At 35.6% G+C, this 13,694-nt stretch overlaps 1 protein-coding gene across 7 annotated transcripts in view; it reads left to right on the top strand.

Moving 5' to 3' along the window:
• The window catches only part of ARL13B (ADP ribosylation factor like GTPase 13B), a 43,384-nt gene extending 34,150 nt beyond the window's left edge, over nt 1–9,234 (top strand). For 4 of the 7 annotated variants that reach the window (XM_030471482.1, XM_030471477.1, XM_030471480.2 and 1 more), the window contains 6 exons: nt 893–1,095; nt 1,878–1,974; nt 3,139–3,370; nt 4,065–4,181; nt 4,643–4,711; nt 8,156–9,234. In XM_030471482.1, the coding sequence (XP_030327342.1) occupies nt 893–1,095; nt 1,878–1,974; nt 3,139–3,370; nt 4,065–4,181; nt 4,643–4,711; nt 8,156–8,232 (795 nt within the window). In that variant the 3' untranslated portion in view covers nt 8,233–9,234. Of the gene's footprint in view, nt 1–892; nt 1,096–1,877; nt 1,975–3,138; nt 3,371–4,064; nt 4,182–4,642; nt 4,712–6,377; nt 6,422–8,155 lie in introns of all 7 variants that reach the window. The other 3 variants (XM_030471478.2, XM_030471483.2, XM_030471479.2) reach the window with 3 other exon arrangements.
• The last annotated feature ends 4,460 nt before the right edge of the window (nt 9,235–13,694 follow it).

Raw genomic sequence — 13,694 nt, 5'->3', positions numbered from 1 at the left:
CTTTACTAGGCTCATTAAAGGTAAACATGGTCCCAAGTTATTTCAATATGATGACTCATGGGGTGAATTTAAACAGGGGTGTTGTGAAAGAAGATTTAAATAAAATTAGGCAAGGACCAAAAAACCTTTTGTTTGCTCTTATTCTTTTGATTAGTTTTCTTCTGGATCTCTAAATTTCCCCACAAAATATTAAACCATGAATATCACGACAATAGTTTTACTCCAATCAGGATGCATAATATTTTGCTTCACCTCTGTCCACAATACCTGTTCTGACCTAAAAAACCTGAATTGGTTTCACAGTTTTTCTGAAACATTCACACTGGATTTTATTTATCCTCTATGTGCCTATGAACAAGTTGAACATTTCTTTCATGAGCTGAAGCTAAGCTGATGCTCTTGCATCTCATTTTTTCCATTTCACTAGATAAATATAACATGGACTATTTATAAATCATCAGCAAAACAGAACATACATATTTGGCGTTGATAAATTATATTTCTATATAGATGCATAGATGTGGATGTGTAGGGAAACAGGTGTGAAAATATGCATATATATATACACATAGGATGCGTATATGTAACAGCTGTGTATATATAACAAGTTTATATATATGTCTAGAGATAGACATGCAAATGTTTTTCTGTGCAGTACTCTACTGTTTTTGAAATGGGACTGGAAATAATGGAAATTGGTAGAACTAATATGATTTGTATTTGGCAAAAAAAGCACATAAATTTATAGAATACCTAAACGCAAATTCATTTTCCATACTTCTCAGTGTTTTGCGGGCTTCACACTAAACAATAATTGTTCATCTGATTTCTTGGTTTTAGTCAAGGAGTGCGATTTGAATTGCAAATAATTTTCTTCTCCTTATATTTACAGGAACCTTGTTCAGCCATCATGGGCTGTGGGAAAAAAATTGATAAATCAATAAAAAAGGGTTTATATTGGCTTCTACATATCATAGCAAAAGATTTTGATGCCTTAAATGAGCGCATCCAAAGAGACACTACAGAACAAAAAGCATATGAAGAACAAAAGAAACTAGAAAGAGCTGAGCGAGTGAGAAGGATACGAGAAGAAAGGTATTCTTTCTGCAATTTCTCCTACCTCCCCTTCTTCCCTTTCTCTAAGATACTTCATTCATTCCTGTGCATAGAGCTTATGGGAACCAAGCTATCAAGGATTTAAAGCTTACTGAACATATTGAATTCTTCTAGCAAATATGGTTCCTCAACTGTTACTACATAAACTGAACAGTCTGGTACAAGTTGTCTCTTCTGCTTATTAGAATCTAGAATTATGAGAAATTATGGAGGTGTTTTAAAAATAGAATAGGTTTTAGTCTGGTTTCCCACCACATAGATTTTAACAAAAAGAAAGCAAACCAAAAATACCCCAAACAACTGAAAACCATGAAACAATTGTTATAAAAGATTACCAATCTGAAAATTTCAGTATACTGTTGAACAATCAAAACCTTCCAGTTACAGATGTATTCTGTCATATATCCTGTCCTCAGAAACTGCTTCTACTTCCCAAAGTGCTGATTGAACTTTCTGGCACACGGCAGCATGTGTTTCTACCTCTGCTGTTACACATACTTGTGCTTTATTGATGTTAGCCTGCCATTGTGATTTCTGTAGAATGCTTTTCACAATACAGAAGCGTATTGTGAAAATCAGCTGGCATAAGTTGGAGGATGAGTTAGACAACCTAATAAATGTTCTCTATTATGTAAAATACATAGGCTGGCTTCTTCATAATTCTTTGTTCATGTCCCCTCTTTCTCCACACTCCCCCCTCGCCCCAAAAAACCCCAAAACACTAAAATGACAATAACACAAACCCAAAAACAATGATAAAGGGAAAAAGAAGAAGGAAGAAGTGTACCTGATGAGGAAGACCCTGAGCCTGGGAACTCTGAAAACCCCTTCCAGCCTATATCTGCTGTAATCTCTGAGGTATGAGAATATGTGGAAATCTGGATCGTTTTAGACCTACCACTAACAAATGTCTGAGAGGTAATAAGAAAAACAGTTTACTTAAAAGAATTGTTCTGAGTTTGCTTGCACAGCATTCGTTTATTTATTTTTTTAATGTGCATTGAATCAATGTTTTCATGTTAAGAAAATCCCCTGTTACTGATTTGGTGACAAAAAGTTCTGTAGACACAGTAAAACAAAGGTATTGTAAACAGCTGACTGAACACATTTCCTAATAAAACTAATGGATATTCAGGGGTGGAAAATACTCAAGGTCTATTAATTTCTTGTAAAGTGTTTTAGTGATGTAATGAGTCATATAAAATCTCCCTGACTACTTCAACTATTTAGATTTCTGAGCATAACCTGTTTTCTGTTGAAAACTGAGGCAATTGAGGCATTTTCTTAGCTCTGAAATATGAAAAGTATATTAATATACAAAATATCCTTAATATGTGTTTCTGGGTTCAGATAGTTCTTATTTACTGCACTGTATTTTTTTATTCCGTTGACTTGAGATAAGGTAATCTCAAGAAACACTTAAACTCTCAGAAATTCTTCCAGTAAGTAGTTCAAACATTTGCTTCTCTTGAGGACAAAAGCAGCCATATCCATATATCTTGTAAAGTCAGCTACATGCACAGTAATACACTTTATAGTAATATACAGAGTAAGAAAAGAAAGGTATAGCTACAAGTACTGCAGAGACAGTGGTTTGGTGATATCGAACCTATGAAACAGCTTATCATTGAGTCTGTATGACACAATTGGTGTTTGTCCAAATCATGGTAGCAATTTCTGCATACTTAAGCACTGTGCATGCGTATTTTGTTTTAACTAAAAACATAATCCAACATGTTAATAAAAGAGGAAGAAATTATGAGGCTTCTAACTTTCTGCTCAGGAATGTTGATGTTTTTTACGTAGCTAGCTTTTATTTTTGTCATATGGCCAAAAAGAAAGCAAGAAAAGTCTATAAACCTAAAGATAATTTCTTTTGCTGCTAATCCTTTTTTTTTTTAGATGTGGGACAGAAAAGAAAATTATTTTAGGAATATTTTGATTTTTAAAATAGTCTTCCTGTCTTATTAGTCAGTTTACAGCATTACAAGTTGTTAAAAAAATTCTTATACTTTTTGTTAGAATGAAAAACAAATTGAAAAGGAAAAGAAGCGGCAAAGGTTGGAGACTGAAAAGGCTACAACTGTCTCGAAATCTCAAACAGAACAGGAACAAATGGATGACCATCATTTATCAAGTAGCAGTAGCCAAAACACAAATGATAGTAGATTAGAAACTTGCAATTCTACAACTACACAGCTTTTGCAGCATGAAGAAGAGAATGAGCAACAAGCCTCAGAATGCCTTGACTCAGGTGAACTGCTTCTTTTTAATGTGTCATTTAATGTTATTTTTCACATAGTTCCTCCATCTGTCTGTATTATTTTTCATGATACCATACATCAGTTTAATCTATTGAAAACATAAAAATGCACCATTAGGTTATTGTATTAGAAAATCTACTTTGAAAAAGTGTGTGGTGGTTGGTGTGACTGATACTGTAGCTGAAACTAGGTTCATTTTCATCATAATCAAATATGATGATTATGACTTTCTGTCAGTACCAAGCTGATTCAAATTTCTTTATGAAAGCATAGAGTTTGCATATATTTTATGCTTACAGTTTATTTTCTATATCAAAATAAGGAAGAAGTTCTTTACAGTGAGGGTGGTGAGGCACTGGAATGGGTTGCCCAGGGAGGTTGTGGATGCTCCATCCCTGGCAGTGTTCAAGGCCAGGTTGGACAGAGCCTTGGGCCACGTGGTTTAGTGCGAGCTGTCCCTGCCCATGGCAGGGGGGTTGGAACTAGATGATCTTAAGGTCCTTTCCAACCCTTGCTATTCTATGATTCTATGAAATGTTGTATAAATTTTACATGTGTCATTGTGTATAAATTTGGACTGAAAATGCTGATGTATCTCATCGCAGCAACTGTATTAGAAGATGATCTAAGATACTCTATAAATATAATATATGATATGTAATGGTTTATTTCTGTTTGGTACAGATAACAGCAAGAAAAAAAGTAAAAAACCAAAATTAAAAAGGGGCCACAGAGTAGAACCTGTTAATACAGAGGACACTGTTCCCAAAAATCCAACACCACCACCAGCTCTTCCACCAGGTAAGTATACTAACAAACAATAATCAATGTCTCAATTTGTGGTTATTAATCCTTTAAAATACTCACATGTGCATGATGAAAATGAAATGGTCTTCAGAGATCTGCTACTATACCTTACTCTCTAGGAAATTTTTGATGCAGTTTTTCACTTCATGCTATAAACTTTCAGCAATATTGATTTGATCTACTCCATGGAGGAGGATGTTGTTGTTTTCACAATAAAAAAAAGTCAGAAACTTGACTACTCACTGATGAAAAAGTGATTAAAAATATCAGGATTTTTAAGGGTGAATCAGTTTATTTTTAAAGTATTTAATCATTATTCACCATATATACAATATATTACATACTTTTGTAATTTCTAAATGCTTTCATTTCTCCCAAAGAGAACCGGCTTGCATACATTTTGTCAGAATCAAGTGCAGTCGTGGCATGTTTTGACTGTCTTTGTTTTCCTTTAGTTGGCTGGGGAACTCCCAAACTTAATAGACTTCGAAAACTTGAGCCCCTTGGTGAAACACATCATGCTGGTAATTGAAAATGTTTTGGGTTTTGTACTTTTTTGAAGCATTCTCCTTTGTTTATTCACTTTACATTCATTTCATTCTTCTTCTCTTTTTTTTTCTTATTTCTTAATGCCAATTTTCATTGACCAAAAGCTAACCTTTTTTTTTTCTTAGTAGAAAGCATCTTTTTGATTTTTCAAGTCTTATTTATTTTTTCACTAAAAAGGGTTCTCTCATAAAGATTCACATATAGAGTTTAAAGTGGCACAGCTGTCAGAACCTATTAATGATCTGAAGTGATTTGCACAGCAGCATTTACCTAAATGTTATAATGTGCCATACAGCAAAAAGCAACAGGGCCAGTTACTTTGAGTCCAAACACGCATTGCATTCAAAATGAAAATTTCAAAGTGTATTTCCATTGTCCTTATGTAGACAGTTCATCGTTATCTGATGCAATGAGGGCAGGAGTTGATTTACTTGGATACTGGAAAAAGTATGAGATACTGCAGAGATGCAGCAGGGCTTATTAATTTGGCATCCATAGTGGCTTTTCCACATCCAGGCTGATCCTGCACTAAGCTGCCTGTTTGTTTCCACACTGATCTTATGATCTGATCTGGAAGTGCTAATCGCTTCACAATGCTGAACCCAAATGTGCTCCATGTATTTTTGTAGTTCTGTGAACCATAGCTCCACATCCGGATGAATTTGCTGCGTGTAAGCTGACTCTTTGTGTTGCCTCTTGAGATAGCCCAAAATTTCTTCTACCCAACGCTATGATTTCCATATGGTTTTAGAAGCATAGTCTGTAAGAATTTTGTCATTGATTTGGGGGTGTTTTCTTAAGAGAAGGAAAGCTAAAGACATGTGGGCACCTCTGAATTAAATGCATTATGATAGCTATTCCAAATGAGGGACTGCAGATCCCAGCTATGATGAAAAGCCCAACATAAATTTGCGAAAGTAGTGAGACTTCCAGCTGAAAACTAGGTTATTGGTCTGCCAGGGCAGGTGTCAGTGATAAAGCTTGGACTCTGCTGCTTTACCTGAAGAGGCAGTGTCCCTGAAAGTTCACAACCTGGTAGGAGAAATAAGTTTAATAACTGGAAATGTTAAGGTGTAGTAGGCAGATTCATGATTTCTCTCTTCAATAATAACGATTTTCTGGTTTTGGAAGACCATGCAAGAGAGTTTTTTACATGCTTATTGTTTTTTATATGCTCATATTCCATCTTTTTCTCATTTTTGGATGATAATTTCTTCATTTTTCTTTCATTTTTATTTTTCAAATTTTGAAAAGCCAAGTGAATATGGAGACATCTGGAGGAATATGAGAGGAGGATAACCAAACTAAAGCATGGGAACACTTACACAAATTGAACAAATAGAACATTAATTGAGGAACTCACAGAGAAAGGAGCTCAGTGTGGCTGTAGTGGTCCTTGAGCTTAACCCTGGCTTGAATTGATTGCACTATGATCGTGTAGTACAGCACCATGTGGACATATCTGCTGAAGTTGTGAAGTTTCAGAACATGGAGCTTCTCTGCCAAAGAATCAAAAGATGCCTAAGGGGAATTAAGATCTCTAAAACTTAGATATTTATTTTTTGCAGGAACGTAATTCATGTGCATAAAATGTAGTTTGTAGTCTTAATCATAAAACCATCTTGCTCTTCTTTTTTAAAGGCATATAGAGAGAAGGCGGCAAGAAAGAAAAGCCAGATGAAGAGGTAGGGAGGGGAAGAAAGGGAAGAGGTGGTACTCAATTTTGATCTGTGCCTAAGGGAGGCATTACATTTTGTAGCAAGAGCATGAGTGGGACAAAGAGGAAAAAAAACCCACTTAAGCTAAGTTCCCTACTCACAGATGCGTGAGTTAAATTTAAGATCTGTGTTAATGTAGTCTATTTGTAAAATAAGGATAATAATTGAAATATTTTGGAATCTGATGATGGAAAAGGGAAGTGATTTCTTGACCAGTGGTATAACCATTGAGATCAGAGGAAACTTGGAGTGGGGTTTTTTTTTAGATTCGCTGAAGTGCACTTTTTTCTATGGCTATACTGCATTCTGTTGAAGAATTTGCTTTGACAAACAGTTACTGGCCAAGTGGTTGGAAAGTCTTTGCATACAGGGCAAATGAGCATCTACCTTCATGTAGACCATGATGAAAAAACTCAATTCCAGTAGGATGCCCAGTAGATATTTTTGTCCCCCAAAGGTCTGGGTTTTAATGCTAGGTGTTTTCAGAGACATAAATCTGTCTTAGTGATTTAATTTGCAAACTGAAAAATTCAAGTGTTGGTAAGCAGGCTATTTAGTATATATATTAAGTCGTTTTTGTATCGTTCTTAGCAGAGAACATTATGTTGGAAGTTTAGGGAGAATTAACAGGCAGTGGAGTCAATTACATATATCTTTAATTATACACTTATTTTCACTAAAGACTGCAATTTTTCCAGTCATGGTAATGATTTTAGCACAACACTGGGTAATGAGTGTCTATTTATTGTCACTGGAGGATATATTTGCAAGAATGATAAACCTCTCTCGTTATAGGAGGTAAAATTGTCTGCCAGTCCTAAAGCCAGGCCTGAAGAAACTGACTAATAAAACATCCCTTGTACAGGTTTTCATTTACACTATAATCATTTGCTTTGCAATTCTGTGTTGGCAGACCATCAAGGCTTTGTTGAGGAAGAGGTTGTTTGTATAAACAAAATTGAGATTTGAATGCTTCAAAAAGCTGCTTTTATTTTTTCTTGATTTCTACCTGTTTCCTCTTATCATCTTTCATTATATTATTTTGATTGTGAAATGCTTGCATGTACCAGTCTGCATGTTGGGGTTTTTTTACTCTTAGATCAATTGCAAATGTATGAGAATACTTGTTATTCTCTTCTGGTGTGTTTAATAACTTTGTCTTGAACAATTTTACTACTTTAAACTCCTTTATTGAGAAAAGGAAACATTGCACTTTTATCTGAAAATTCTTAATATAGTTCTTTCGGAAAGTTACTGTGGCTTTCCAGACAGATGCCATGTATGAATGGTCCCTAAATTTTGGATGCTGCATAGCGTTACTGTCACTTAAAACTTTATTGCAATGCAGACTTGACTACAGCAACGTTCAAATTTTGGTACTTCATTTCTTCAGTTGTTACTTAGACACTTTGGATGTCTTATTTCCTATTTTTAGGAATGTTTACAGATCACCTTTGGGCTTGATTTTGCAAATGCTGATGCATGTATAACAAAATGTAATTAATCCCCGTTTTGGCCAGTACACCTCCAGACATTAATTAGCACTATGTCTGAAAGTTGCTGGTAGGAATTAGCTCTAAACTTGTAGGCCACCTTGATTTCATTAAGAAAGCAAGAATTTACCTTATTTAAACATCCTTTAAGCAAAAGAGATAATAAATGACAGATTAATGTGGGGTTTTTTCTCTATTTTATGTACAGATTTCTATGGAAAGCCTCTTCCCCCGCTGACTATACGCCAAAGACCCAACAGTGATACTCATGATGTCATTGCTTAACTGGATCATAAATAGCATTTATAAAACATAATCAAAATATTATTTCGGAAATATTTTTTGCTTTTGAAGGAAAATTTTAAAAATCACACACTTATCAGCTTGTTACAAAATAACTTGGTTACAATTAAACATGGAGTTCATTCTGTCGTACTTAGTGGATCGGACTGTCATTTACTTTTCTCATCACCAGCTCTTCTTCAGAATTTAGCATGAAATCAAGAAAGGTCTAGGTGTCCATGGATGCTCATATGAACATGGTATTGAATATTTATTGGGTTTACTTGTGAAAATACATAGCTGTAAACCTGAAGAAAAATATCTTCCAAGATCTTATAATACAGGATTGTACATTCTCACCAAGACCTTTCTCCAGCTGCTGCAGAGTCATTGGTATTTTTACAGCTAATAAATTATTCTAAAACATTTTGTAAGATTCATGTATGTTAGGGAGAATATAGGAAAGTTATGCAAAAAATATTGAGTATATTTTTCTAACTTTTTATAAAATTATTTGAAAGTTTGAGAGATCACATATACCTGCTACCAATAAAACAATAACTAGAAAGCATTAGAAAGCTGATAATCAAATGCATACAAATAGAGTATGTTTGACTCTTACCTTTCTCTTAAGTAGCAATACTTTTTACTAGGGATTACGTTACCAGATGCATATTTCATATTTCTGGCAATCTGAGGGGGGGGGGGGGGAAGTAGAAAGGAAAGTTTAAGATAAATACTTTTTATACAAACAATGCTATTTGGATTGTCTGAAAGTTTTCTTATGTGTTGTTTTCTTTGTTTTGTTAACCAAGTTTGGCATAGGTAATAAATTCAGTTGCAAAAGTAGAGCTGAATATTGTATTGTCAACTAAAACACACAAAAATTGCACAGTGAAAGTTTTGCACTAATCCAGTCATCCAGTTTTGATGGAAAACTGAATCAACCACTATGCAGATAAGCTCCAGTTGTTTTTAATCTTAATAATACTAAAATACCATCTTGAAAACTAAAGAAACCCCAGATTTTTAAGGACTTCTATAATACTTCCATGCAATATGTCAATTTTGCATTAAATAAATCACAAGTGATACATATGCAACAAGGATTACAGTTGGATATATTCCTATTTAAATGTTTTTCCTCTTACATTGGAGCCAACCATTGGTATATTGTGTAAGGGTATATCATTATGCCGCTTTTTTTTTTTTACAGCAAGGATAAAACCTCCATTCAAAGGTTTTTTGAAGAAGCAGTACTTGATGGTTTTCTGTTACGCTCTCAGACTTTCATAACATGGTATTATCAAATGATTTCAGTAGATGTTAAAACAACGCAATGTTATATATTCAGCACTTTGACATTAGAAATCTTTGCCATATGCCCCTTAGGGCAATGAGTTGCACAAATAAACATCTACCATATTAATCAAAATGCAATTATTAAGATTTTTAAAGAGTATGCTGGAGTGGGGGAAAAGAAAATCAGTCTTAAGAATATAAGTTTGGAATGGGTGGAGAGGAATATTCCAAGTTTGCTAATTTAGTGTAAGGATGAAACAATTTGTATGTGACTGTCAGCATGGGAATACTTCTGTTGTATTCTAATAGCGTCACATGGTTCAGTTGGATTATTCTCAGGATTTAGTTATTTTCACTTCAGACAAACACAATATTAAGTGGAAGAGGGGGGACACCACAGAAGTTTGTGTGCAATCTCAATCTTGCTCTTTAGCTGTGTTTCCACTTCAATTTTTTGGCATAAAGGCTTTATTTTTGCAGACTTATACATATATGATTTTTTTAACAGCTTCAGTTTCTAGAAATGTATTACCCTTTTGATTTAACACTTACAAAAATAAATTAATGGAAGTCTTTATTAAAAAAATAAAGCTAAATACTGCTGTGGTAACAAAATTTGAGAAACTGAAATGTAAGATATTGATACTTACATGCGAAATGTGTGTTATGTGTGTTGTGTGTGTGGACACATGTATCAGTTTTGTTTCTGCTTTTAAAATAAATTTTACCAATATGTGACCAAATACTCAAATTTTTTTCCTACAGTTTTGTGTATTAATATGCTCTGTAATTATTTACTAGAGTGTTTCTTTCAGTAATTTATACTACCTTGACTTTTTATTTGCTCAAGACATTTATATATAGAATAAAACTAATGCACAACATCAACATGTTTCCCATATTGTCATAAATTCACAATTTTTTGGAAGCAAGTATAGTCGTAAATGTTTAATGGCTGCAAGTCTCATTTACATTGCTAAAATGTACAAAATGAAGACCTTATAGACAGAATCTTTGCGTATTTTTACAACTGCAATGTGGTCAGATTTGTACTATTATCCGTTAGGTTTAGTTTCACATCTGTGATGTGGTGTCTCCATGTAAATAGTGCACAGTGAGGGGCACTCATTGAGGTGAGACAAAAACACTGTGATTTTAGAGGAAGCTATTTGATAATATCTTGTGAGATTTCTACTGAAAATTGAAATTTCTATTTCAATTCCACAGTCCTGATGGAGAATTAGAAAGCCTTGAAACAAGTACCTGCAGTAGACAGCTGATGCCAGCTTTCTAATGCCTCTCTTGTGAGCCCTGGTTACAAGGATCAAGATGGAAGCAGCAGAGGGCACCCGCAGTGAGGCCAGTGTGGCAAGGGTAATTTGCAACCCTCGAGCACATCCATCACCCTGTTGGCTATCAGTGCAGCCATGGAAGCCCTGTGCAAGAGGCTTTGAGCCCTTGGTATCGCTCACCTTCTGGGCTGTGAACTCCATATGAGCTTTATGAAGGCTGTGGTGATTATCCTTTCCTTGAAACTATAAGAACCATAACTCTATCCTCTGGGGGCCTATCTGACACTTGAAAATGGATTTCTCAAGTTTTCTATTTCAGATTGCTTTTTAAATAAGGTTGCCAGAAGTGGTCTCATGACAATTTTCTTCTCCAGTAGAAACCAGTATATTTCTTGGGAACAGTTATTTTTGGAAATAGTGATGTCACATTAGAAAAGATTGATGGACAGTAACAAAGCAAGCAGCATAGGCGCTGCTTTTTTTTTTCCTTTAGATAACATTCAAACTATTTTTCCACTAAGGTGTTCTAGTACTTTATTTGAAAGCTTAGTACTGTAAGTTCAGGATAACTGAAATTGCCATACTGTCTGTTAGCTTCCTAGCTTCCGGAATTCATTCAATTTGCGTACTATACTAAACATATAGATTTGCATCAATAGATGCATCTGTAAATGGAGTGAGGAACCATATTCTTAAAGTAAGTGTAATTTGAGACAAGTTTATCTTTGGACAGAAGAATCTTTCTCTTGTCTGGTTGGTTTTGTGAGGGTTTTGTGTTGGTTTTGTTGGGGGTTTTTTTTCCCATTTTCTCCCCCTACTGTTCACATAAGCTGTATTTTCTTACTTGGGATTGCTTTGGCAGTTGCTTCATGGTATCAAAATCTGTGCTTTCCAGAAGATTTTAGGAAAGTGGACCATGGAATGGTTAGCAATCGCTATATACTGCCCAGTGAACATGAACTTTAGATCACTCCAAATTCTCTTCCTGCTGGACTAGTGGAAAGATTGAGAGAGGGCAATATTGAGTGAGGATGAGTGACAAGATACGAAGTCCTTGCATCAAGCAAAGTATGTGTGAAGACCAACAAGGCCAAGTGGAGCTCAGTGTGGGGCTCAAACCCACAAGCCTGAGATTAAGAGTCTCATTATACTGTCCTGGTTTCAGCTGAGATAATCTTAGCTGGTACAGTGCTCTGTTTTCGATTTATTATGAAAATAATGTTGATAACACACCAATGTTCTTATTGCCAAGTAGTGCTTACCCTAAGTCAAGGACTTTTCAGTTTCCAATGCTCTGCCAGTGAGGAAAAGCACAAGAAGATGGGGAGGAGTTCAGGCTTACCTGAGCTGTGCTACTGAAATAATGATTCACTCATAAGCTACCAGATAACAGACTGAACACCTAAAGAAGAATAGGAGACTGGGAATTTTGAAGTATATACGTACATATACACATTTTCTTTAGAAGGCAGTAGATTTTGCAGACCTCAAACAGAAGTTTCGTCAGTCTTACCACCATGTTTGCATTTGCTACTGCAAAAGTGTCCTGAAATTTACTGTGCAGAAAAACAGTCTTTAAAAAGTTACCCAAAGAGTACGTAATCCCAGTAGCTTTAATTTACATGATCTTCTAATCTACATATTTTGTATCCTACAAGTCATGCCATCCATGACTTTGATCTCCATAAAACCTAGCAAGCTTTTGCTAAGTCTGTCCTAACAGAACAAACAAGGTGAATATTGTTTGCCTTTGTATTTCTAAATTACTGTATAATACTGGTGGAGACTCAATTGTTGCTTGCTCCAGGAAACTGTGGACACCTGAAACTGAACAGTGGAAGTCACAATAATGGCCTGTCTTTTCTGTTCTCTAGGCTTGGAGGACATTGAGGCACTGCTGGTGGTATTTCTGAATATTGACTTGCTAATTTCAAGATATTTCAGCCATCCTTCACTCTCTGAAAGTATCGGGACAACAGGGCATACACTGTGTCCTCTTCCTTTGCTTTCCTGAAAGGAAGGACATGCTTAGAAAACACAAGCCTGAAATAAGGTATTTTGGGTTTAAAGGAAATGTGTTAGCTTAACAGAACTGTGCACTGAGGTCATAGAGGAGTTCTGGAGATACAATGAATTTTGCAGCTCATGGTTTGTGATTTAACAGGGCACCTGGGGATGCACATGGTTGCTTGCCATGGCAAGGGTAGTTGCTTAGGTGACAGAAATCACATTGTTTTGGATTGTTTTTTATTAAGAGGAACAGCAGCCTGCCTTTCAAAATGTAGTGGTTAATCCCCACTGGGTCAATCCATCTCTTCAGTAGCACACGAGACAGGTTTGCAGTTGCATTTTTACTGTTCTGTTGCATTTCATCTGTTTGTGATGGTGATGTTGGTAGTCACCAAGCCGTGTAAGTCAAGTCCTTTCTTCTGATGCATTGCAAATCTTACTGGTTTCAGATGCATTAAACAACAGTGATGGCACTATCTACAAGTGGAATATAACCCTAGATTCAGAGGAAGGTGCCTCATTCAGTGCACTTTTTTGTTTTATTGTGTGAGAGCCCAGACATTGAGCTCGTCTCAAACACCGCTTACATTGTATAGTGTGAGAGCCAGGAAACTGAGCTTGTCTCAGGCACCATTTGCCTTTGACCATGGGAGGCCTTGCAAGAATTAGCACAAATGAAGCAAACAACAAGGATGTTAGCTCTCGATGCTGCATAGGTAGGATTGTTGTGACCCCTTTGTTCGAAGCTGAAAGCCTCCTTTCAGGTCACGACATATTGGTACAGGAAAATTCAATTATTGTGTGTATTTTCTTGTATGTTACTGGTCTTGGCAGAATTACCACAGAGAACTGTACTTTTTA

The sequence above is a fragment of the Strigops habroptila genome, chromosome 2 (genome assembly GCF_004027225.2).
Source record: "Strigops habroptila isolate Jane chromosome 2, bStrHab1.2.pri, whole genome shotgun sequence".
NCBI classification, from domain to species: Eukaryota; Metazoa; Chordata; class Aves; order Psittaciformes; family Psittacidae; genus Strigops; species Strigops habroptila.
Note: the sequence above shows the minus strand (reverse complement) of the source record. Positions and strands in the feature narration are given on the sequence as shown.